This window comes from Mchenga conophoros, linkage group LG7, assembly GCF_057382185.1.
Source record: "Mchenga conophoros isolate Kocher_MC1m ecotype Shallow Benthic linkage group LG7, M_conophoros_male_GT1.1, whole genome shotgun sequence".
Classification (NCBI taxonomy): Eukaryota; Metazoa; Chordata; class Actinopteri; order Cichliformes; family Cichlidae; genus Mchenga; species Mchenga conophoros.
Genome location: NC_140532.1, coordinates 15,273,787 through 15,300,345, shown reverse-complemented (window position 1 = coordinate 15,300,345; position 26,559 = coordinate 15,273,787). Strand labels below are relative to the sequence as shown.

Below are 26,559 nucleotides of genomic sequence, written 5' to 3'. Positions count from 1 at the left end.
GGCATGAGCATCATAAGAGATTAGCTGCCCTTGTATATATTGTACAATGTAAACATTTAATCCTTATCTGCAGTAACTGTTATACAGCAGGAAAAAAACTATAGGCCTGTGCCAGTCTTTCAATCACAACTTGTCTGTACAGAGAAATTGTGAGGGTCAGTTATTATTATACTGTTAAAATGGTGGCTGTGCCTAATAAACATGTTGGAAGTTTCAAATAATGAGGTCAGAGTACATATAAGTCCTACTTTTGGCTCTTTATGATGCCAGGAAGAGCAGATATCCTTCACATGGTCATTTTGAGCATGTAGCTCTTCACATCTTTAAAACAAATGCAATTATTCATAGGTGGATTCAACAAGCTGCTGGAAACATTGCTCAGATTTTGGGCTGCATTGACAAAATTGGCATCACATAGTGGCTGCATATCCATTATGTGATCCACCACGCCCCAAATGTGTTTGATTGGATTGAGATGTCCTAAGTGGGGTCATTTGAACTCATTGTCATGTTCAAGAAACCAGTCTGAGATTATTTGAGCTTTGTGACATAGTTCACTATCTTGTTTAAAGTAGCCTTAAGAAGATGGGTGCACTGGGAGTACACTGTAGTAAAGGGATGGACATGGCCAGCAACAGCAGTGAAGTAGGCTGTGGTATTTAACCCTTGTATGGTGTTCGGGTCTGTGAGACCCGTGTTCAGTTTTCTTCAAAAGAAAAATTAAACAATTAATTATTTTTTCACGTGTAAATGTGTTGTGTCTTTCCACTCACTCCACTTGATTATAACTGATTTATTTATAACATTTTATATAAAAGAAAAACGAGAAGCACATTAATTCATAAATGTGATCTAACAAAGGTAAAGGGAAAAAATTAACCATGTTTGCTGTTCATATGTCTTGTAATTGGGATGAAGTAAACATCTGTTGAGTAATTTAACATAAAATTGTTTGATAGTGTTAATTTGGAAAGCCAAAACTCTAGCGGGTCCACCAGACCCATGAACACTGGCTGAGTAACAAAAATACGAACACCACACAAGGGTTAAATGATGCTCAGTTTGTACTAAGTGGCCCAAAGTGTGCAGAGAAAATATCGTTCTCAACTTTTCAAAACCACCAGCCTGAACTGTTGACACAAGGCAGGATGGCTCCATGCTTCCATGCGGACTATGGCAGATTCTGGCCCTATCATCTGAATATTGCATCAGAAGTCAAGACCAAGTACATTTTTCCAGTCATCTGTTGTCCATTTTTTGTGATCCGTTGCATAATTTCCTTTGGGGTTAATAAACTATTATGTTTCTTATTTAACAGGTGTACCTGAACAAAGTGACGGGTTAAAAAAATCCATATACAATGCAAAATCAAATTTCAACAACGCTATCATATTTTTTACGCGTGAATTAGTCTGAAGAAAAACAACTTTGTTATTAGCGCCTACAGATTCTATGATCGCTATCGTCCCGCTCATCTGCGTCTCTAGCATCGATTCACCGGCCTGTTGCTACACAGGCTGCATGACAGGCTGCTGCTGTCCTCGCCCGCTGCTTTGACAGTGCTACCTTTTATCTTCCCGAAGAGGAGCTTATTCGGCCATAACTACAGTTTTGCGAACAGAGCGGGAATACAGCACAACCATGTCCGAGGAAGTTGAAGAAACGAGAATTTCGGAGGAACAGCAGGTAAACTGTAACCACTAAATGGAAAATTACATCAAATTAACACCAGTTAGCCAGTGCTGCTTGGTTAGCTGGCGGCTAGCACCAAGCTAGTTAGCCAGCTGCTAACCTTGACTGAGAGCCTTAGCGATGCTGTCGCTGAATTGGCTAATATTCTGTTAGCGTTTGTTGGTAGAGTAAAATTGTGCTGTTTTGGGTCTGGCAAACAGGTTTCTTCACTGTACATGCAAAATTGTACAGTAGCTCATCATGCTAACAGTAACTTTAATGCTAGTGCAAACAGCAGTTTACCTCATGGCGGCGCCGGTATCTAATCAAACAAAGTAATCTGTGACCATAGTATGTGCTGCTGTCAGTATACAACATATTGAAGTTTCGTTATTGTCACGTTGATGCATACGGCTGGAAAACCGAATTGCAAGTCGAAAGTTTTACTATCCTTACACATTGCACTCTGTCAACAGGAAATGGAGGACAAGGTAATCAGCCCAGAAAAATCAGAGGAGGCCAAACTGAAGGCCAGATATCCCAACCTTGGAGGCAAGCCAGGGGGATCTGAATTTCTCAGGAAAAGACTCCAGAAGGGGGTGAGTTTTCTCACCTAACTTTGGCTAGCTACTACAATTAAAAGATGTCAGCCTTATAGAGATCTCACTCTGTTTATTCTTGTTTACAGCAAAAGTATTTTGATTCTGGGGACTACAACATGGCCAAGGCAAAAATGAAGAATAAACAGTTGCCATCCGCCCCAACGGAGAAGACTGAGATCACAGGGGGACACATCCCAACACCTCAGGACCTACCTCAAAGAAAAACTTCCATCGTGGCCAGTAAACTGGCTGGTTGATGGTTTTATGTTTACTGTTTTGCTACTATTCCCATGTCCATTTAATATCTACTTCGCACACTGTTTACATTTTGTTTATTTTTCTCATTTTGTTTGTATTCTGTAAGAACAAGTCATGTAACAAGCCAAATACTTGAAGAATTGGCAACTGTGAGGCACTGGGGCATCAGTGATACAAATTCAGCTAAGGGAAAGTGTTTCTCAGGCTCTTAAAGACTCAATACATTGATATTTCCTGAACAGTCATCGCACTTATATATTTAAATGTTATGGCTATCTTATGTTGACAAATTATTTCGCTTTTAAGAATATATGCCTCCAAAGTAAATGCTTGAAAGCTTGTGAAAAGGTTCCGTTTTCCTCTTTGTTCCTGCTCATTAGGCTAGAAACAGAACTATGAACAGAAAATTGATTTTACAGCAATTTGAGGGATCCCATGCTCTTATGGAGGCATTTCAATGGTGAAAAGTCAATAATCCTCAATTTGTGTTTTTTCTTTCTACTCTGTTTACGTCCCTCGCTTTCTCTGTCATGCTACTTGATTCCATGCTTTTGAAGTGCTCAAGACTAGCTTTGTATCCAGTTGTGTTTAAGTCTAATTAGTAACATTGGTTTGCATTGACTTGCTGCTGGTCTCAATCTCATCCTGACCTCTAAAATGGCCTTAAAATGAATGAATGGTTTCTCTTGAGCAATATTTGCTCCCTCTGTTAGAATATTAGTTGTGAATCTTGCCTGAAATGTCCTTCACTGTCTGATTGGGATTTATGATTTTATGGAAACAAACTCCCCTGTCATGTCTGGAGTGTGCATGTGCATTTACTGTGCAGTCGCACTGTGCCATTTGTTTTGTAAATAAAAATAGTTTTGCATAATAGCTTAGACTTTTTCAGTGGAATTTGTCCTTGCATGATTTTTTTTTTTTTTATGCTTCAATTTTACTAAGAAGCAAAACTACAGAAGAACTGCTTGAAATGTTTCTATTGCATTGATATATTTATAAAAAAAGATTTTACTTTTTATATTGTGTTTTTATATTGAATATTTTTTAGTTAGTATACAGATACATTCTGAGGTGTGCAAGTAAATTACCCGATGCCACTGAGCTGGAACCTGTTTATATTACAATGCCCAAAACCATTGGATGAGAGCATGAATAGAGTGGTGAAATGTACCTGTACTCTCAAGTATTTCAATGGTATGCCCATTTCTACATTTGCTCCATAATATTTTGTATGCAAATAATATGCATGTTAATGAATCAATACCGATGATCCAATGATGTACACTCACTTGCCACTTTGCTAAGAAGACCAGTTCAACTGCCAATAAGCCAGTTTGTTTGAGATTCAGCAGAACCACAGAAACTCAGTCCAATTAGGCATGTGGACATGATCAAGACAACCTGCTGAAGTTCAAACCAACTGTCAGAATGGGGGGAAAGGTGAATGTGGCATGGTTGTTTGAGGCAGACAGGCTGGTCTCTATCTTTATTTCAGAAACTGCTAATCTATTGGGATTTTTCTGTGAGCATGTAGGATTCTGTGTAGTGGGTACTTTAACTTTTTGCACTAACACTTAAACAGGACTTTGACTTCAGGTAAAGACTATAATCAAATGGAACCGGCCCATGAAGCATCTCAATCTGGCTATCCTTAAAGTGAAACAACCTCAGCCTCTCAACAACCTACAGACAAACGGAGGCATGGTGGCAATAGTTTGACTTAAATGACTAACAAAAGTCCATATTGCTATTTCATTCAATTTCAGCCAGGTGCTCCACTCATGTTCAGACAAACCTATGATGAAAGAATATTCATTCTAATAATAATATTTCTACTGCATTGACGCAATCTTATGTCATTGTTGGGTTTTGAAAAACTCACTCAAATGTAGGGCTGCTCAATTAATCGAATTTTAATCACGATTACGATCTGGGCTTTCAACGATCATTAAAAATGACTGAGCCGATTATTAGCCCCTCCCTCATTTATCCGCGACACCTTAAAGGCCGGTCCGTGAAAATATTGTCGGGCATAAACCGGTCCGTGGCGCAAAAAAGGTTGGAGACCGCTGATTAAGAGGACCCGAGGGAAGCTCGGAAAGCTAAGCAGAAGTTATTTGGAGAGTGACTGCCGTTGGTTGAAAAGAGTTAAAAAAAAAAAAAAAAAACTTCAGTGGTGTTGCACACTATTTTATATTATTTTTTTTAAAGTCATTGTTAACCCTTTAAAGCCGGTCAGAGCAGCATGCTCCGTTTTGCGTAACTATTTTTAAATCCCTGTAGAATCCGAACCGTGTAAGCTAGCGCAATAATTTGTTTTGCATATGAAACCGGAGGAGTTGTACTTACATCTGATGCCATCAGCTTGTCCTAGGTCACGGTTTCGTTCCACATATAGCTTTGCAAAAATTGCATAAAAAGCGCTTGCAGGAACAAAAACATAATATTCCAGAAACACGCTTTGCCGTTCCTATCAGCTGTTCGTAACACTTCCCACAGTAAAATGATGCACATGCTGTTTTCTTTGCAAATTTGCATCATAGGATTGTTTTTTGTTTTTCCTGCAGTATATAAAAATTGCTGTATCTCCAAAATAAAACTATGAAGACACTCAAAATAAATTTCCTGTGGTGGGAAACTATTTTTTTGCAACTTTATTGTATTTAAAGTTTTGAGGGATAAACCTCTTAAATTTCTCCAAGTAGAAATATATGTAAACAAAACAAAAGCGATTTTCAATTTTTTTTGTAGTTTATTGCACTTTTTTGCAATTTATGTAATTACTATGGACTTAATGCATACATATTATTAAAATATGGGCTATAACAGTTGTATTGATGTATAGCAACTTGAAATGCTCCCACAAATGGCACTACAGCATGTAAAAAAAATAATATAAGCTCTGGTGGACTTGGTTCTATGGTAGGTCTTAAAGGGTTAAATAAATATCGTCAAATAATCGTGATCTCAATTTCAGTGAAAATAATCGTGATTATCATTTTTGCCATAATCGAGCAGCCCTACTCAAATGTGTTTTGACCAGAGATGGGCAGTAACGCGTTACTTGTAACGCGTTACTGTAATCTGATTACTTTTTTCAAGTAACGAGTAAAGTAAGGGATTACTATTGCAAAATCAGTAATTAGATTACCGTTACTTTCCCGTAGGAACGCTGCGTTACTGCGTTACTAAAACCGTGATTTTTTTTGCGAGAATGTCTCATGACAGTGACATAAGCAAGTGCGACGTTGGTGACAGCAGCTGTGTGCAGATCAACAATGGATAATATATCGAGTGCGGGAGAGAGTATGAGCGTGCAGCGTTTAAAGTGTGGAAGTACTGACCTTACTTTGAGTTTGATTCCATAAAAAGTGACAAAAACATTAGAGTCCATCGTGCGTGGGAAGAAAACTTCTTTTTACAGCGAAAAAAACCCCTAAACTTCCGAGCAAGCACCGAGTAGCTACGACGTGATGGGAAACTCACAGAGACACTCGCGCGGATTCTTCAACTGACCGCAGCACACCTGCACCAGGGTAACCCTCCGCCTACCCTGCTCCTGCTTTACAGGTGAAAATAGAGCAAAAGGACCGCTGAGTCTTTGACTTTATTTATTTTCTGCTGTGTTTTACTTGCATCTGTTTGAAAGAGTGAGTGAAAACACAAAAAATATTTTATTTTATGTGCTGGAATGTGTAGAAAATAGGTTTAAATGTTAAACTAATTTATTCAAGTCAGAGAATGTTGCATATAATTAAATGTTTTGCTTGATGCATAAAGTTAAAAGATTAAAACTGATAAAACAAGTTAAAAAAAGAGACTTTTCCATTTGATTACATTTTGTATGATGGATTATGTAGAAAAAGTAGAATTGGGCTGAAATATCTATCACTTTATCACCTCTTCAGGTTGTAAATCGTGTTTTTAAAAAGTAACTAAGTAACTAAGTAACTAAGTAATTAATTACTTTTGAAAATAAGTAATCAGTAAAGTAACGGGATTACTTTTTTGGGGGCGTAATCAGTAATTAGTTACTGATTACTTTTTTCAAGTAACTTGACCAACACTGGTTTTGACTAACAACATTTCCCATATTTTAACGTAATTTAATAATGTGATGTTCTCTTCATATCTAAGAAGCAGACTGATATGAAGTAAGTGAAAGGTCACATTATGCACAGCACATCTTACTCGGGCACAGAAAAAAACCGTCTAAATACATTTTCCACTGCCCTGCAAAAACAGTTCGTTAATACAAGAAGATGTGATCTTCTGCGCAGTGCCCCGTGATGCTCCCTGTGGACAAGTAATGATTTCGAAACAGTAATATTTTCCACTATAATTAGTAGTTCCGCGGTTACAGTGTGGCGTTGTCCTCGCGGGCTGAGGCTGGCCGCTGGGAGGCACGCAAGACGCACGAGAGCAAACCGTGCCTGAGCACGCGCATGTGTTGAATCCCACTCTCCGCTAGGCGCTCGGAGTCCCAGAGAGCGGAGGAGGAGAGGAGAAAAGTTAATGGCATTCTACTCTGGGAGTCAGTAAAAATGCTCGGCGCCTCTCTTCGCGGTAGGAAAACGTTTGAGCAGGCTCACTGAGGACGTTAAAGAGATGGCAGCCGCTGAACTTTACTCCAAGGTAGGTTTGAATTTGACTATCAGGTATCCAGCTTCACCCAGCTGAGTTAGTTAACTTTTAACTAACTCAGCTGGGTCAAGTATGGCGTTTTTCTCATAGGAGTGTCTGCTTAAATGAAGAGTTTACTAAATGAAGAGTTTAAGAACTCTTCATTTAGTAAAGGTCTTTAAATCAGACCTTTAGACTGTGTCAGCGCTGATGATATGAGTGAATGCTTCATAATTGCTATTCTTCAATTTTCCTGTCACTGATGTTTATGCTGTAGTTTTTTGTACGGTTTCTGTAAGTGAATGGTTGGTTGAATGGCTCTGACCCGTTTCCCCTCAGTATGCCCGTGTATGGCTCCCAGATGCAGCAGAAGTGTGGAAATCAGCAGAGCTTACCAAAGACTACACTCCTGGCGACCAGACGCTCTCTCTGCAGCTGGAGGATGGCACGGTGAGACAATTAAATACCAACTACTGTACATACGGGACACACAAGAGTTTCACATAGAGGCACTGAAATGGACATTGATCTTCTGTCTGAGAGCCATGCGCACATTTCTCTGCAGGAATGCTGGCAACAGAGCCTCATAAATTTCTATGTGCCCTGAAGGATTATTTGAGACAGCTGAGTTGTTTGATGAGCGCACAAAAATCCTTAAAAAACACTTAAAGAAGTCAACAAATTCATTTTCTGCCTTCAAAATAGGTGGAAAATAGGAAAAATTATGTGGTGAAAGAGTTATCCTCAGCTATGCTGCTGCCTGCAGCTATGATGTCGAGTTTGGGCATGCACAGCAGGTATGAAAATGAGGCCAAAGCTTTATCGTGAGTGAACATGAACAGGGGGAGCACAGTGGCTGCTTTTTAGCTTCATCATTAGGCACACCTGGTGATGCCATTCCCTAAAAGTGGAAGCAACTTACTCTCTTCTCTTCTTCGTGTTTTGCTACCTTTTTGTGTCTTTCTAGAAAGTGGAGCACAAAATAGACCCACGTACCAACAACCTGCCACCACTAAGAAACCCAGATATCCTGGTGGGGGAGAATGACCTCACAGCTCTCAGCTATCTCCATGAGCCAGCAGTGCTACACAACCTCAAAGTGCGCTTTATCGACTCCAGGTTGATTTACACATACTGTGGTAATGAGCGACATTTCCTTTGACTCGCACTATCACTGTCACTGTAGACTTTGGAGCTCTGCTCACTGTACACTCTGACATAATCTGCACTACGTTATGCTGATGTATGTGCTGCAGGTCGCTTTTAAAGGAACACAGCACCATATAATACAGGATACTTCAAATAAGTGAATTAAGTGAAAGCTAATGGATACTTGATTTTACCACCTTGTAGCTGGCGGTTGGTTCCCAGTGGACATTCCTGTGCTCCTGTTGCCTACAATAATGTGAAAAACAACGTTTATTTTGACTGTAGGCAGCCTGGGCCACACATTGGCTCTAGAATATTTTGGTATACTGAGAAGTTCATCGTGAACTCTGACTCCAAGATGACCAGATCCTGTGTGTGCAAACAAGCCCAAATCATCACCCCTCCACCACCATGGTTCAAAGTTGATTACAGGTGTTTGTGCTGCTCTGTTTGTTTTTTATATGGTGCTATGGTGGTCATACTTGTGGATGATCAGTTAACTACAGGTCATTTGATTAGCTGAACCTGCTTTTTACCCTGTTAATGCCTATACCATCAGTAAGAGCATATTTAGATTTTTACAGGACTGCATTGAGTTCTGTGAATATTTTGTTTTCTGCATGAGTTTAGGTAAGCCTCTAATATATTTGCCACCCTGTCATATAGTTCCAGATCCATAGTTAGTTGGATAAAACCACATTTCTTTTGAAGTATTGCCTCTCAACACCAACAACACCTGTGGATTTTCATATAACAAATTTTCAAACAATCAAGATGGGATCGAAGTGCAATTTTTCAGCTTTAATCAAAGGGGCGTTTTTCAGAGCTAATTGTTAATTGTAAAACTAACAGTCATTTTAACAATAGAGATTGTTTTTGATTTCTGGTTGAAAATCCTGGTGCTTGTTTGTGGATCTTTCTAGATTTGGTTTTGTCTTCAGTAAATAAAAGCATCCTCTTTTTGGGTTGAGATCAGGTGTCTGACTGGAGACACTGAATTGAAGACATTGACAAGAATATGCCTTACAAAACTCTTGAGGTACTTTTGCCATATGCTTTGGGTCATTATCCATTTACAATATTAAACTCTGTCTGATCAGTTTTGGTGCATTTGGCTGAATCTGAGCAGAGAGTACAGCCCTGCACACTTCACCCTGTTACTGCTATCAGCAGTCACATCATCAGTAAACACTAGTGGCCCAGTTCCACTGGCAGCCATGCATGGCCACACCATAACATTATTTTTAGTTTTTTCCCCCAGCCTAAAGAGTTCCTCTCTTACTTGCACTGACATCTCTCTGAGCCTCATATTTAAAATTACAGTGAAAAGCTATAATATGCAAATTCAACGTTGAATTCACTTCAGATAATATGTCATCTCAATTTGTCTTGAAACACTGATGGTACAGGCCTCACCTAGCCCTGCTTGAAAATAAAAGTTGATAAAATTTCTAAAACAGTTATTGCCATTTTATTTTTTAACTCCTTGAAATAAAGCTGGAAGCTTATGCTTCAGTCAGATCTTGATTGTTTTAAGTCCCTGGTGGTGGTATACAGAGACAAAATTACAAATATAGCTATTGTGCAACAAATTATGGATGACGAATGTCGTCCCTTTCTAGGGTCTCTGGTTGCCAGAGTCACTGTCTGTGTGTGGATGTGATGAGCAAGGTGTGGCTCTAACTGTGAAACAACATACTCATTGAAAAAAGACGTGCCAGTCAGAAGTCATTGTGAGCATATCCTGGATTATTTTCTCCCAGACTCTTTCACAAGTCTTTTTTCGTCCATAATGGTATGACGAGGCTGAAAACAAAAGGCAACAGAGCTTTTGTAACTGTGGCCCCCAGACTGTGGAACTCTCTCCCTTTGAGCTTGAGATCTGTGGACTCAGTGGTCTCTTCTAAAATCTCATCTTTTTAAACTTGCTTTTGGTTGATTTTTTTTGTTTTGTTTTTATGTTTTAGCTTCTCTGTGAAGCACTTTGTGATTTTTATCTTGAAAGGTGCTATATAAATAAAATTTTACTTACTTTACTTACCCTCTGGTGGCTGTCAGAAACAATGCAAGTTTAAGTAATACATACACATATGTGTATATACACATACTATATATATGTACAGACTTCTTTCAAGTGGAGGGCTTATCATCATTTGTCGTACCCAAGCTGTCCCCCCCCCCCCCCCCCCCCCCAAAAAAAAACCAAACTATTTTATCTGCTTTATCGGATTAAGAGACGGATGTTCATTCATGTTTGTTAATTTCTGTCATATTTATGTATTTCTGGATACAAAGAAAGTGAAATTGTTTTGGTTCCACTGTAAATGCTTTTGATATATTTTCATTTACCAAATTTGAGTAATATGTTTAACAATCTGATAACCAGTCTGCTTTTGCAGCTTGTTTGCCGTGGTAGAGTTTAAATACATGGGAAGAAGTAGTTTTAGACAATTCATGATGTTGTAATTTAGAGTGAACATTTTTCTTGTGGTTGATTTTTAGGAATTGTCCTGGTTGCCATCAATCCGTATGAGAGACTGCCCATTTATGACGCTGCCATCATTAATGCCTACAGCGGACAAAACATGGGGGATATGGATCCCCACATCTTTGCAGTTGCAGAGGAGGCATACAAACAGATGGCCAGGTGTTGACATTTCAAAGTACATATCATGTTAAACTTTAAAGCAAGTAAATTCTTTTGTATTTCCTCTTACTAATGTTCAGTCTGTATGACACTTTCATCCAGGGATGAAAGAAATCAGTCCATTATAGTAAGTGGTGAGTCTGGGGCTGGCAAAACCGTCTCTGCCAAGTATGCAATGCGTTACTTTGCAACAGTCAGCTCCTCTGGAGAGGCCAATGTGGAGGAGCGAGTTCTTGCATCCAGTCCCATCATGGAGGTAAAGGACTTAGGACAAAAATAGAAGATATTAAAAGTTACTGAACATCTGTACGTATATTGATGTTATTTATGTTATACACTAAATTTGTACATGTGTCATTGTTTTCAGTTTTGTGTCCAATTTTGTTGTTGTTTTTAAAAACGTATTTACCCTTTCATTTCATTTAATTGCAACTGTAGTGTAAATCATGATGCAACTTTCTCTGCCTGTGGTCTATATGTCTCTGCAACAATTAATTTAGAAATACCCTTTCACTGTTGGGATCAACACTCCTGTCACAGTAGAAATAACACAGCGTTGCGTGGGTTGAATCTGATCTACCCTGATGCCTACGTGGCTTTTGATTATGCCACTAAGCACTAACAGATTGTTTGAGCATGACAACTGCAGCAAGACAAATAAATTAAAAATAGATTAGGATCCAGAACAGCAGACTGGGACCTTTACAGAAAACCCTGCAACTATCACTTCTGAGTGCCAAACACATGCCTGATCATCTACATCAGAATTCCCTGTCCATGGTCAGAGCTTCATCTTATTTTAACTTGTTGAACTGAAACTTTTTATATTTTATGTAGGCCCTTGGAAATGCCAAGACAACAAGGAACGACAACAGCAGCCGCTTTGGAAAATACATTGAGATTGGGTTTGACACAAAGTATTGCATAACTGGGGCTAACATGAGAACCTACTTACTGGAAAAGTCTCGAGTTGTGTTTCAGGTAAATTTCATTTCTTTGGATTTTACTTGAATATTTAATATTTTTATATGAAGCATTTCTCCTCCAAAGTGAGCTATTTTAAAGCACTGTAATGTTTGTGTAACAGTGTTTAATGCGCAGTGTAGTAACAATGAACCATAAACAACCCACTGTTTGATTTGTCTGGGAGAACACCAGCTATTTTTAAGGCAACATTTAGTTTGAATTTCTGCCTAATTTTACTAAGTTTTCTTTGTGGTACATTTTTGTGGTAACTATGTTACATCTGTATTCACAACTTTAGGCCCACAGTGAAAGGAACTACCATATATTCTACCAGCTATGTGCCTCTTCACATTTACCAGAGTTCAAAGCCTTCAGGTTAGGTGTGCAATTCTCTAAAATATAAATTTCCTTTAGGCATTTAAAAAAAATAAAATAAAACATTTTGCAATTACAGTTGTCTGTATTAATACAGTATTTTCTTTCACTAATGAGGTAAGGTTGCGCAGATGACTTCCACTGCACTAACCAGGGTCAGAGCCCAGTCATAGATGGAGTGGATGATGCCAAAGAGATGTGCAATACCCGTAGGTCTTTCTCACTGTTAGGTGAGTGTTTGCTGTGTTTTAGTAAGGTTTACATGTGCATGTAGAGCAGATCGTTTGATGATTGTGTTATAGAGTTTTGTTTGACACATAAGCCCAAAGTGGGAAGGATGCAACATTTAATTCACATTATTTTCATTTTCAAAACTTTCAGTGACTCGTGAGATCCAACGAGTCTGGCCATTTTCTTGCTGAAAGAACAATTCCCTTTGGGGGAAAAATGTTTCTTTGTAAAGATGATAATTTAGAATAACTTCGTATTGAGTTGGAGTTACTTTTGCTTTAAGGCAGTGGCATCAAACATGTTGCCCAGGGCCTAGAACTGGCAGGCCAGTAGGTCTAATTCAGCCTCTGGATAACATGATATCTTCAATTTTGATGGAGTGATCTGAACACTGTGAAAGAATGATATTAAATTGTGCAGAAAGTATTTTTGGATGGCCACAAGTTGTTTGCTTCATACACAGTAAAATAGTTACACAAACTGTACTCTCTGTGCTTTGCAGGTCCAGTGTGAATAATGTGAAACATTACAGAAATGAACTTCATGTGGTTCCTTAAATGCAAACATTGTAGAACATGCATGCACTTCTTCACATTAAGTAAACATGTTTTCTGTCCAGCCCAGTTGAGATTAAATTGGGCTATATGCTGGCAATTAACTAAAGCCCCCCTCTTATAGAAACATGGGATCCCCTCACTATAGGGGTCAAGGGTTCATTTGTCATTCATCTGTACAGTCTTGGTTTTGGACTCAGTGACATTAAAAATCCTCATTTATTGTCTTGATTGTAGGAATTGGGGAAAGTGATCAAATGGAAATTTACCAAATTCTGTCAGCTATTCTTCATCTTAGCAATGTGGAGGTAAAAGACCAGTCAGCAGACAGATGCAGCATAAAGGTAAACATTATTTTTCACAGGACACAACATACAATTTTTAAAAAATATATAATTGTATGAATGTTGCTTTGAGGATGTGTAGGTCTTTATCAGATCAATGTTATTCATGTATTTCCAGCAGGATGATGTCCACCTGATGGTTTTCTGTGACCTGATGGGAGTGCCTTGCGAAGAAATGGCCCACTGGTTATGCCACAGGAAGCTCAAGACAACCACGGAAACCTTTGTTAAGCCTGTTCCCAAAATTAATGCGATCTATGGCCGAGATGCCCTAGCCAAACACATTTATGCCAGACTCTTCAGCTGGATTGTGGACAGTATCAACAGTGCCTTAAAATCCACAGTGAAGCAGCACTCATTCATTGGTGTGCTCGACATTTACGGGTCTGTTTTTGAACACTAGCTTTCTCTGTTTATACTCTGCAGTTCACCAGATATGTTTGTTTTTAATTTAACTTTGTATTTTTCCTCAGGTTTGAAACTTTTGACATCAACAGCTTCGAACAGTTCTGCATCAACTATGCCAATGAAAAGCTTCAACAACAGTTCAACCTGGTATGTGTCTTTTTCTCTTCAAATTGTTTTTACATATTTATTTATTTTGAACAATAATGACAGATCTTATTATCTTATAATGTTTTGTTTTTTTTGTCAAAACATACAGTACCTGTAAATCATTTTTAGCTCCCATTCTTTCCAGCATGTCTTCAAACTGGAACAAGAGGAGTACATGAAAGAGGAAATCCCTTGGACACTGATTGACTTCTATGACAATCAGCCTTGTATTAATCTCATCGAAGCCAAACTGGGCGTCCTGGACCTTCTGGATGAGGAGTGTAAGGTAAAATGCTGTTTTTGTTTATTTTCTTCCCACCAGAAGTGTGTCCAGCTGCTTTTCAGACTCTCCGCCACACTGTGCTTGGAGGTTATGAGTAATGCCGTGACTAACTGATGTGTCAGCTCTTCCTCTTTCCACAGATGCCCAAAGGATCTGACGAAACATGGGCACAGAAGCTGTACAACACCCTCCTGAAGCAGAATGCTCACTTTGAAAAACCAAGGTTGTCAAATAGAGCTTTCATCATCCACCACTTTGCTGACAAGGTGAAAAGGAATTGTATGGCTTACGCTAATGTGCCCTTGCTTCAGCTTGAAGGGTTCAGGATCTCTTTCTGTTGTGTGTTCGTGGGTTTTCTCCAGGTGTCTCAAATGAACTTTAACTGAATTGCTTGTGTGTGCAAATGTGTGTACTTGTGACTTCATTGGTTACTGACTACTCTGTGGTATAAACCCATGCTTTTTCCCAGTGTGTGCTGGGATTAGCTCCAGCTCTCCATATCCTGAACAGAACAAGCAGTGTGGAAACAGACGGATGTGTGACTCATTTACTAAGCAAAACTAAAAACAGTGAAGTTGTACCTGTCTGCAAAGTCAAAATCCATACCTTTCCCACAAATGTTTGATTCATATGATTCTGTTTATTGAAGCCATACCACTCAGTCTGCTTCAGGCTTTGGGTGAATATGATCTTTGCTCTTTTAGTGAGAGAACACAGTCTGACCTGGTCCTTTGTGCCTAGGTGGAGTATCAGTGTGTGGGCTTCCTGGAGAAAAATAAGGACACAGTCAATGAAGAACAGATTAATGTGCTGAAAAAGAGCAAGGTGAATTTATAAACTTTCTGTTGTTTATTATATTCTCACTTCTGCTAATATTCAGGGGGTGTTTTTGTTTTTTTGTGTAAAAGTATTCAGAAGGTTTAAATTTCAGCATCACTTAGCCAAGATCAAATGTCGTATGTTTGTGGGCACACACCCTTGAATTGTTCAGGCATAACTATTGAAGGAAGTACACACTTGTCCGCATTGAAAATGCTGCCATCTGCTGTTCACTGATTACTTCTGTTGTTTCAGTTTGATCTGCTGCTGAAGCTATTTGAGGATGATGAGAAGGCAGCAAATTCTTCTAACAAACTTACAAGCAGCATTGGAAGGGCTGGATCAGCTAAGAAGGATACTAAGAAGACTGTTGGACTGCAGGTGAGAAAATGACTCACAGGTAACTCTTTGACTGTTCCCCCCACCCCCCCCCCCACCCCCTTTTTTTTTTCAGTCTATATTTTGGTAGAACATTAACGAGCAAACAGGAAATTAGGGTTAAAGTGAGGGAGGCATGAAGAATATGGTCTGGGGTGGAACCCAGGCTTCTCTGGCCTTCTCAGCATAAAGGTTGGATGTACAGCCAGTTGAGTGGCAACTACCCCAAGGAACTTTGACATTTCCACTCATACAACTCTCATACTATAGACGGCCATGACATTGGACAGAATTGCAGGGTTTTAGCTGGTCTTTCTTGTAACTGTGTACTAATGAATTCTGTAAAGTTATACAGTGTCTCATTATGTAAGCATAACCATTGTAAAGATGAATTTATCACAGTGTTAGTTAAACCTGTAATAACCAGCTTGTGCAGAACAGACAGAGAAGCCGATATGCTTTGATTTAACTGTTGATTTGTACTCCATGTTCACTAAAGTCCTCATATTTAAGGTTTATTTTGCCCTTCTTTATAACTGTTAAATTATAAAGAAGCGTTGTGAATGTGATGTTTGATAGTTCTGAAGTCCCTGTTCTCAAAGCCTGGAGAGCATGCATGATTGTGGACATTGTATCAGCTGTTCAGGTTCAAGTCGGTTTAGGATCCTTGTAGAGAAACTGCATGATGGGGGAGAATTAAAACTAATGTGGAAATTTATAGTAACTGACCATGTTAATTATTGTATTTTTCTATTCTCTTAGGAAGAATTCATTCTTGTCTTTTTATTCAGTTTCGACAGTCCCTGCATTTGCTGATGGAAACACTGAATGCTACAACTCCTCACTACGTGCGCTGCATCAAACCAAATGACCATAAAGCTCCGTTCACGTGAGGCAGATTTTGTTTTTTGTTGTTGTTTTTTTTTGTTTCCCACTTTTTCTTCATACAGCTATGTTCGACAAGAACAGATTAAAGGTTGTGCGCTTATGTTATTTTAAATAAAGATTGGACCCTGTGAGGGCTGTACAACAGCTTCGAGCATGTGGCATCCTCGAAACTATCCGGATCTCAGCAGCAGGCTTCCCATCAAGGTAGCATATCAGAAAGCACTTCTGATACAGAGCAAACAGCCACGAGAAGCTGTTAAAAAAATGTTTGCAATAGATAATCCTATATAAATTATAGATATAATTTATGATCTGATTATTGCAGGTGGACCTATCAGGAATTTTTTAGCCGCTATCGGGTTCTCATGAAGCAAAAGGACTTGCTTCCTGATAGAAAACAGGCCTGCAAAAATCTCCTGGAAAAACTTATAAAGGTATGGGTGTGTTTTATAAAATCAGCTTTCACAGGCTCACTTTAATGTGATGTAATACATATTAGACTGTGTGTTTGTTTTTTTTGTTTTTTTTTTATTTTGTTTTAGGACCAGGGGAAATACCAGTTTGGCAAAAACAAGATCTTCTTCAGAGCTGGCCAGGTGGCTTTCTTGGAGAAGCTGCGCTCGGACAAATTGCGTATGGCTTGTGTCTCCATCCAGAAGACTATTCGCTGCTGGCTGGCACGCAAAAAGTACCTGAGGATGAGGGAGTCTGCCATTACTATTCAGAAACATGTACGGGGTCACCAGGCACGCTGGTAAGTGAGGATGCCAAACAAGAGCAGAAGTTTGATTTTAGAAACTTTATGGATATTTTAGATGTATTTCTGAAATGCTTTTTTCTGTCAGTTATGCCAAGTTTCTGCTGCAAACCAGAGCAGCTATTATCATTCAGCGCAATGTGCGAATGTGGTCGAAAAGGAAACTCTACCAGCAGCAGCGTTCTGCAGCTATCACTGTTCAGTGCTTCTGGAGGGCTCACATGGCTAGAAAGCAGTACCATAAGGTAACATCATGTTGATCTTTAGACGTTTACTATATCCTACCTATTTTTTTCTTCTGTATTCATTGAGAGATTTGAATGCTAATCAATAAACAAAAAAATAAACAATATAAGTTGACCATATACCGACAAACTAAATATGGGGAAAAGAGCATCTTTGCCTAATAATGTGGGATATGTTACAAATGAGACGTATTTAGCATCTGAATACATTATATTTAAAGGCAGTCTTCCCAACCCCTTCACTAAGTCAATGCAGTGAGCATAAAAATAAGCTAAAGTTTAATTCTTATGCATTATGTCTTTTTATTCTTATGTATTCTTCTGTTTTTTTCCTGGGTAAGATTTAAAATGATTATTTTAATAGCTGTTTTTGCTGGTAATCATCACTGTAGCCATCAAGTGGTATATGTTTTGAGCTTTAAGTTTCTTGTGAGAACACAGACAGTTATTAGAAGTTTCCTGATTTTAGTTGTAGCTGAACTTCCTTTTAATTGTGGTATTTTTCATTGAATTCAGTGCGGCTTGTGACCTTGTGATGATGAGCTGTTTTCCGCCTTGGGTTTTAGCCCCCGGAAACCCAAGCCTGCCCTCACTTCCATTCAGTGAAAGCCAGATTATTTTTTTTAATGCTTCTGCCTTACAGCAGTGACTTTTGAAAACCTCTCATTACGAGAAAGAAAAACACAGTGCAGACCCACATAAAGAAGGATGTCTGCTCGCTCTATTTCTATATGATTCTCAAGTTAAAATCTGTAATTAATGATGTTTGAAACTGAAATGGTCTGGGATTATTCGTGTAAGACAGAGATGCACTTCTAACAGACTTAATTTTTTAAAATATATGATAAGCACTATGTACAAGTAACTGTATTTTTTTTTTAAGTGAAAGTCTTTTACTTCACTTTTAAATATGACGTTATGAACTTGCTTTTGCCCTTCTTTGTTTTCACAGTTGATGTATGAGAAAAAGGCAATAGTCATTCAGAAGTGGGTGAAAGGCTGGCTGGCCAGACAGCATTACAAGCGCATCCTGGCAGCCATTATCCTGCTGCAGAGTTGTGTGCGTCGCATGAGGGCAAAGAGGGAACTAAAGAAGCTGAAAGTAGAAGCACGCTCTGTGGAGCACTTCAAGAAGCTCAATATTGGCATGGAGAACAAGATTTTGCAGTTGCAGCACAAGATAAATGAGCAGGTGGGTATTGTGTGAGTATGGAGGTCTAGATTTGTACGAGGTACGTATTTGATTACTCTGTCACAAGAAAAAAAGTTCATTGGGAGTTGTCATATCACATGAACAGCATGTGTTTGTACCCCCCCTCCCGCAGCAAAAGGAAAACAGAGAACTCAGTGAGAAGCTGAGTGTTACGGAGAAAGCTCAGACTATGGAGATAGAGAGACAGAGCAGTGAGATAGAAAACCTGCGTAGATCAGAGCAAGAGACCAGAGCTAAAGCAGAGAGGCTACCCTCACTGCTGGAGCAGCTCTCCTTCCTCCAGCACGAACTGGAAAACACCCGCAGAGAGAAGGAAGACCTGGAAGAGCAGACAAAGGTCTACAAGGAGCAGACAGAGCAGGTAAGCCGTTATTCCAGTCTTCGAGATTTGCCTCAAACCTTGACCTGACTTCCTTTCATACCTGTTAATTATGAGAAAAGGTGACATCGTAGATTAATGACACAATGTCACATGCAATTGAGATAATATTGTATTCCATAACACCTCAGACTATAGAGAATAACAAGTTGCCTTACTGTAAATGTTGAATAAAGAGTTTTATATGACATATATTTGGTGGCAAGAGGACCTTAAAAATGTGTCATTTTCCAAAGAATGAACAGAAATAATATCTGATGATTATGTCCACTCTCACAATCAGGTGGTAGATGAACTTAACACGAAGAACAACTTGTTGAAAAATGACGTAGATGAACTGAACAAGCAAATCGTTGAACAAGCGCAACAGCTGACAGGTACTAAACGGTTACCGTCAGGCCTTTACTAGTCATCAATAATTCCTGACATTTAGAAAAAAAATATGCATAAAGAAAACTGTTTTGACCCAGAGATTCAAACCAACGCTGAGAACACCAAACAGCTGGAGCAGGACTTGACTGAGGAACGTTCTCGATACCAAAGTCTGCTGAGCGAACACCTGCATCTGGAGGAGCGGCACAGAGACCTGAAGGAACAGATGGATCTCAACACTGTGAGGAACTATACTTAGTATTCAAACACACATTAGGAATTTCAAGCATAACTTACAAACCATGACCAGTTTTTACATGGTCACAATGACTTACAGAGCATACCAAAACCAGCTATAAGTACTAGACAAAGACTAAGTGCTGCAAACATAGGAATGCTTGTCATGTTTATTCCCTGTATGACATGTTGTCTTTTTCATTTTCACCTAGACTTCAAGCAAATCTAGTCTGAAGAGGACAGACTCCAACTACAGCAGTAACTCATCTGAGTTTAGTCAGAGCTTAGGCTCTACTGAGGGTGAAGACAGCTCTGTACAAACAGAGGTATGAAATACTCGCCTGTCTGTCAGCTTTGAGGTGGCTGTGAAGCATTTTGTGGGATGTACTACGAGGAATTTTACAGATAACACGTTTTTATGAGGCACTTCAGAAGACGGTTCTGGGTAGAGTTCGCATGTTATCTATGTGGGTTTCCTCTAGGCACTGGATGCTCCTTCCTCAGATCATCTGTGGGAAGATTTCTTTCTGGCATTGTCTGTGTTATAATCCTATTAGTGCAGCATTCTTAGTTAGATTCTAAAGAGATCAACCAGGGCTTGCTGTGTTTTGTTAGGATGAGACCCAGACTGCAGTGGACCTGCCAGTCCTCTTGAAGCTTCAGAGGAGAGTGAAAGAGCTGGAGCAGGAGAAACAGTCACTATGGCAGCAGCTGGATAAACGAGAGGAAGACCAGCAAGAAAAAGCAAAAGTATGAATGCAATTTTTCTCTCTCCAAAAATGTAAAATTGCAAAATATACATAGCTGCTTTTTTTTTCTTAAAGGGTTTTGGTGATTTTATTTATTATTATTATTTATTGATATTTTTCTAAATAAAAGGTGGTCGAGGAACAGAGAACAAGTGGAAGAGCAGAACTGGACTTGGAAACATTGAAGGTGTGATGCTCTGTGGTTCAGTTTCAGCATACCAGAAATAAAGTGCCCACAAATAGTTTTAACATATTACCACAGTCTATAATAACCTTTCTTTGTACTGAAATACTGAAAGATGATTATAAACAAAATATATTTATTGATTCTTTTTGTTTTTTTTGTCTTTCTTGTTTCTAAATGTCTCGATGCAGCGACAAGAACTGGAGTCTGAGAACAAGAAATTGAAGCAGGATCTAAATGAGCTGCGAAAGTCTCTGACTAATGAGAACAGTGATTTAGTGCCCCCTGCCCCTGGTTCTCTGCCCTACAAAGTCCTGCTGGAGCAACTCAATTCTTCCACAGAGGAGCTGGAGATGAGGAAAGAGGAGGTGCTGCTCCTGCGGTCGCATTTGGTGCGCCAAGAGGCTCTTAAACACAAGGTGAAAAATTGAATGATACTGTTGTTATTCCCATTAAAAGAAATGGAAATACATTCATTTAAAAACACTGTATTTTCATTAAAATGTATAATGTGGGGATAGGTTAATTGGATAATCCAAATTGTCACTAGGTGTGAATGTGAGTGCGAATGGTTGTCTGTCCCTGTGTGTTGGCCCTGCGACAGACTGGCGAACTGTCCAGGGTGTACCCTGCCTCTCGCCCTATGACAGCTGGGATAGGCTCCAGCGCCCCCCGCGACCCTGAAAAGGATAAGCGGAAGCGAATGGATGGATGGATGGATGTATAATGAACAGTAATTAGAGGGATATAATATTGATCTGACCTGCAGGACTCTGCACTGGGAGAAGGTGTGAAATTGGATCTCAGTGAAATCCCCTCATATCAAGATGTTCACAAGTAAGACCTCCTGGTTTCTGCTGAAATATTAATGTTCCTGAAAAATTTGAATGCAATGAATTCATGTTGTGATGCTCCAATTGCTCAGATCCACTGACATCCACACACTGAATGAAGATGGAGAGCTGTGGCTGGCTTATGAAGGCTTGAAAGAGACAAATAGGTAATGAAGTAATAATAGTCAGGACTTATTAAAGCAAGTTCATGTTCAAGGCCATTGAAAGCTGTCCCTCCATCCTGCAGGCTTCTGGAGTACCAGATGCACGAGCAGGAACGGGTTCACAATGAGAGGTACATGAAGCTGGTAGAGGAGATGAACAAGCTGAAGGATGAAAAGGAGCAGCAGCAGCAGATGTTGGCTCAGAGCCTCCTTTTGCCTGAAGATGCCCGAATTGAAGCAAGCTTGAAGCTTGAGATTACACGGCTGACCAGAGAGAACCTGGTGGGTTTATCCAACATCTATCACTCTGCCTTAAAGTAAAGTGGTAGTAATAATAATATTAGTAATACTTTTAGTTTCACAGTTTCAGTAACAAACACCTCTCTGCCATGTATTAGCCTTAAAATAATAATGTAATCATTTAATTTTTATGTAATTTTAGGAACTTCTGGAACAGCAAGAGAAACAAGACAAAACCATTAGAAAGCTGAAAAAACAACTTAAGCTTTACATGAAAAAGGTTGAAGATTTTGAAGGTAACCACAAAGAACTGAGTTTGTACATAGTTACACTTATTTTTAAGAGCATGTTAGCAATAATCCTGTCATTGCTCATGTTATTGCTGTGTTTAGTGAGCACTGAGCAAGAGACCAGACGCTCAGTGGTGAGTCCTCCTGGCAGAGCAGTGAACATCACCCGCAAGGAGAAGGAGTACCAGGGCATGTTGGAGTACAAGCAGGGTGACGAGAGCCGGTTGCTTAAGAATCTGGTCATAGGTGGGACAAACATATGTTCAAGGAAATAATAAAATGTGGTTGATGTTTTTTGTAATGAAATGGTTCAATCTGCTAAGATCTGAAGCCTCGCGGCGTTGCTGTCAGCTTCACTCCAGGCCTTCCTGCCTACATCATCTTCATGTGCGTACGATATGCAGACATTGTGAATGACGATCAGAGAGTTAGCACTCTGCTAAATTCAACCATCAGCAGCATCAAAGGGGTCATCAAGGTGCAGCATATAACTTAAATCTGCATTATTAAAGTAAGTGACGCTTTTAGTTTGATTTAATTTTTATAATCTTTCTGCAGAGGAGAGGAAATGACTTTGAAGTGGTGTCTTTCTGGCTGGCTAACACCTGCCGGTTAATGCACTGTCTGAAGCAGTACAGTGGTGATGAGGTAAGCTTGAAAGTTTGCCAGTATACCAGTGTTATTTATGTAGCTGTACATAGAACTTAATTAATCCTACATATCTGTACGACTTTTGTGGACTTCAGGTGTTTATGGTGCACAACACGGCTAAGCAGAATGAGCACTGCTTGACCAATTTTGAACTATCAGAGTACCAGCAGGTCTTTGGCGATCTGGCCATTCAGATTTACCGTCAACTCATCAAATGTATGGAGGACATCCTGCAGCACCTCATAGGTGAGGAGACGTAATCTAATGATACTTAACAAGTAACAACATATGTTATTAAGTCTGTCATCTACAATTTGTGTCTTATGTGTAGTTTCGAGCATGCTGGAGAACGAGACAATCCAGGGTGTTTTAGGGTCCAAACCAACAGGCCTGAGGAAGAGGAGCACCAGTTTCTCAGAAGAGGGGGCTGTTACAATGGAGGTCCTCCTGCAGCGTCTTGGCCTCTTCCACACCACCATGAGTCAGCATGGGATGGACTCAGACCTCATTAAACAGGTGGTCAAGCAGCAGTTTTACATCATCTGTGCGGTCACACTCAACCACCTGCTGCTGCGGAAGGACATGTGCTCCTGGGGTAAAGGCCTGCAGATCAGGTACAGCCAAACACACACTGGGCATGAAAAACAAAAAGAGATGGTAAAGAGAGCGAAGATAAAAAATAAAAAATAAAAATGATAGTCTATTATTTATATCAGGCAAGATTTCTGCTTTATCATCAATCAGCATTCAAAAGTCAAGACATAAAATAAACGGCTGCTTGTCGTATTTGAATTACAGGTATGAATTTCAAACACAAGACCTCAGTCCCATCTTACTGAGTTATGTTACATTAGCCTTATATGTTTAGACCTTGATTTTAATCTGAAGTTTCCCCCTTTTGACACAGACTGATCACGTACTGCATATAATTTACCTGGCTGTCCAGGTAAAGAAGATGCTATTATTTTATAGCTGCATCATTACATGAAATATAAATATTCCAGATATAATACAAAGGAGGTTTTTAAACACATTTCACCACTTCTTAAGCAAACACATTTGGAAAAAAGTTCATATGGTTTAACAAGTTCAAATGCACAATGGTAACTCAGGAGAGATGGTTAAGATGGGGTCTGAGGGGAGCCAGGTTCACCCAAACTAATGTCAAGGTCACTGATGGCACACTGAATGAGATCTAGCTGGGAGAACGACGGGAGAGAAATCTAGGGGCTTTATTTCAAAGAGCAAAATGTAAGGTAATACCATTTGAGACAACTTTTTGATTTGAGTTGGGCATTCACCAGAGAGAAAACATGAAGAGGGCATCAACTGATCCTAACATAAGACTATATTAATTGACCTTTACCCTTGAATATGAGGTTAACAAATAGCACTGCCAAAACCATAAAGGTGGCAGAGTTTTCAGGTAATATAATACATATCTGTTTTTTTATATTTGTTTTAATTTCTGTGGTTGGATAGAAGAATGATGGAAGAACTTACCTGGGCAGTATGGAGCTTAATCTGTATTGTTTCTCTGGGTTCAGGTACAATGTATGGCAGCTGGAGGAGTGGCTGGCTGAGAGAGAGCTGACAGACTGTGGTGCAAAAGAAACTCTGGAGCCTCTCATACAGGCTGCACAGCTTCTACAGATCAAGAAAAAGACTGAAGCAGATGCCCAAGCCATCTGCAACATGTGCACTGGCCTCACCACAGCGCAGGTTGACCATCAGTTAAGACTCAGCTTTGTTAATCTGTAGACAGTTTATCCTGCTTGTGCTCTGATTGCCTTTTGTTTTTTGTTGTTTATTGTTGACAGATTGTCAAAGTATTGACCTTGTACACACCGGTGATTGAGTTTGAAGAGAGAGTGTCACCTTCATTCATCACAACGATTAAAGTGAGTAAAGCCTCTTTTACTATTATGTTAATGTTTAATATGTTTGTAACTTTTCTTTATCTGGCTTTGTTTGTTTGCTTTGCATTTTAGAACCTTTTGAAAGACAGAGCTGAGTCATCCACTTTGATGATGGATGCCAAGAAAATCTTCACCGTCACCCTCCCGTTCACACCTTCCTCTGTTGCTCTGGACACCGTCCAGATCCCGAGTAGCCTCAATCTGGGCTTCCTTACTCGCATCTAGACCTGTAACTTCTGATACTTGCATATAAAAATATCTTCACAGTTGGCTTTTATTGGACTCCAGAAACCAAGGAGAGGCCGTGTACATGTTATCTGTTTGCTTTTAGTATGAAGCATAAATGCTCTTGGAACAGTGAATATAAAATATAGGTCTCTTAATGGTTGCAAATCTTGTGTTGCTGACTGTATTGTAAACACACTGGTTCATTCTTGCGTTCATGGGTCGGAAGTTTCACAAATTCACTTGCTTATATGGTATTTATGATTACATGAATTCATAAAAGTGGAGTTCATATTTTTTAATTTAGTAAGAAATTTGGGAGCACTCCAGTATTTCTTTATATTTTTATAACTGCTGATGTAATGTTATTCTATTTATGCACATCATGGCAAGGGGAAGGAAGAGAGACTTCAAGTACATATATGTATATGTATTTAACTGATGTTGTCGGTCACATTAAAGGCTGGCTGATCAGTAACATGATGATGTTAAAATGCTGCACAGTGTTTAACTACCTTGTGAGGTATGTCAAGCTTGGTGTTCTGTTGAATTTTCAGAACAATCAAGAGTATTTTAGTTATGGTCAATATTTCTCTTGACACTGTAATGCATCCACTTCTCTTTGTAATAAGGTATACAGCTGTGTCTAACTGTAGACATCCTCCATTAAAGAAACTGGGAGTAAAATTTAATTAAATGTGCTGGCCCAACATTGCCTTTGTAGCTGCACATTGCTGTGCAGCTAAATAGCATGCTATCTCCTGTTCACAAGTGCTGTGAATTTGCAAAAGTTTAACAGATGAAATGACCTAAAAATTTATGAATGATTAACCTGCTGCCCACTGGGGATGTGTTAATGTGCTTCCTTGCCTTTCTGGTTCAGTCTTTTGTGAGTCTTGGGTCGGATTGACTTAAATGTGATGAGTTGGTTTTTAAAGAAGTTAAGTGTTTGTGTGCTTACATCTGCTCATATATGGTGAGGTGGCCGACGTCAGCATCCTGTTTCTTTAGGAGTGAGAATCCTTGTTCAAAAACGAGCACACCCACTCTGGCAAGCCGCTGTCACAAGACGGGAGGGCGGAGTCATCCAAAGTCCGGAGCAGGTGAGCGACAAGGCACCGAGAAAATGAGGAGACAAACCCGGAAGATGACTGATCGTTTTTTCAGAATGAATGCAAAAGCTTTTTCAACCGCTGCAGTCCCCGGCCTTCACGTGTGATCAGTTAAAGCTATGACTACATGAGACTTTTCAGATGGTTTATTGATAATTTACTTCTAAGTAGTGACAAAAACTGTGTTGACAATAACTGAGATCTCTTAGAATTAAATGTCAATATAATTCAAACAATCTATGAAAATATTGTCAATGTTTAATTGTTGTATTTCAATGCTTTTATATATTTGTTACAGACTGAATGCAGTGGTATTGAGACAACAGACAGTAAACAAAATTATACATGGATTTGAATCTATTTTGGATCAACTTAACCAGAGAGGATTTAGAGAAGTTTTAATAGTTTACAGCATCTAGGTGTCCAGGGAAAGAGCTTCAAGTAAAATGTAAAAATTGATCTGTACAGCAGAATTGCTTTTCACCCTTTTAATCTTTTGATTCTTTCAAAATGGACAGTAACAGGCTACCAACAATAAAAAAGTAAATTTATAATAAGTACAATTTAATTGCTTTGAATGATACAAAACAGTGCAGACGAATAAATTAACACAAATAGATGACGTAACGTCTGTAATGATGCA

At 39.2% G+C, this 26,559-nt stretch overlaps 2 protein-coding genes across 2 annotated transcripts; both read left to right on the top strand.

Moving 5' to 3' along the window:
• The first annotated feature begins 1,478 nt into the window (after window positions 1-1,478).
• Window positions 1,479-3,407, top strand: arpp19b (cAMP-regulated phosphoprotein 19b). The gene is made up of 3 exons (XM_085282425.1): window positions 1,479-1,686; window positions 2,148-2,270; window positions 2,360-3,407. Exons 1-3 carry the CDS (start codon window positions 1,642-1,644, stop codon window positions 2,528-2,530), a joined length of 339 nt encoding a protein of 112 aa, XP_085138551.1. The 5' UTR covers window positions 1,479-1,641; the 3' UTR covers window positions 2,531-3,407.
• A 3,606-nt stretch (window positions 3,408-7,013) lies between these two features.
• On the top strand, window positions 7,014-26,418 carry LOC146569843 (unconventional myosin-Va-like). The gene is made up of 40 exons (XM_085282424.1): window positions 7,014-7,169; window positions 7,497-7,607; window positions 8,125-8,296; window positions 10,809-10,953; window positions 11,056-11,209; window positions 11,791-11,934; window positions 12,218-12,299; window positions 12,417-12,524; window positions 13,317-13,423; window positions 13,542-13,807; window positions 13,897-13,978; window positions 14,124-14,264; window positions 14,402-14,527; window positions 15,003-15,086; window positions 15,336-15,461; window positions 16,250-16,347; window positions 16,464-16,550; window positions 16,672-16,780; window positions 16,889-17,100; window positions 17,192-17,348; window positions 18,301-18,540; window positions 18,674-18,922; window positions 19,224-19,317; window positions 19,411-19,553; window positions 19,762-19,875; window positions 20,165-20,299; window positions 20,429-20,485; window positions 20,674-20,901; window positions 21,252-21,319; window positions 21,408-21,482; window positions 21,563-21,761; window positions 21,922-22,015; window positions 22,112-22,255; window positions 22,333-22,487; window positions 22,568-22,657; window positions 22,756-22,906; window positions 22,992-23,274; window positions 24,208-24,382; window positions 24,481-24,561; window positions 24,652-26,418. The coding sequence occupies exons 1-40, from the start codon at window positions 7,143-7,145 to the stop codon at window positions 24,802-24,804; spliced, it is 5,466 nt and encodes a 1,821-aa protein (XP_085138550.1). The 5' UTR covers window positions 7,014-7,142; the 3' UTR covers window positions 24,805-26,418.
• The last annotated feature ends 141 nt before the right edge of the window (window positions 26,419-26,559 follow it).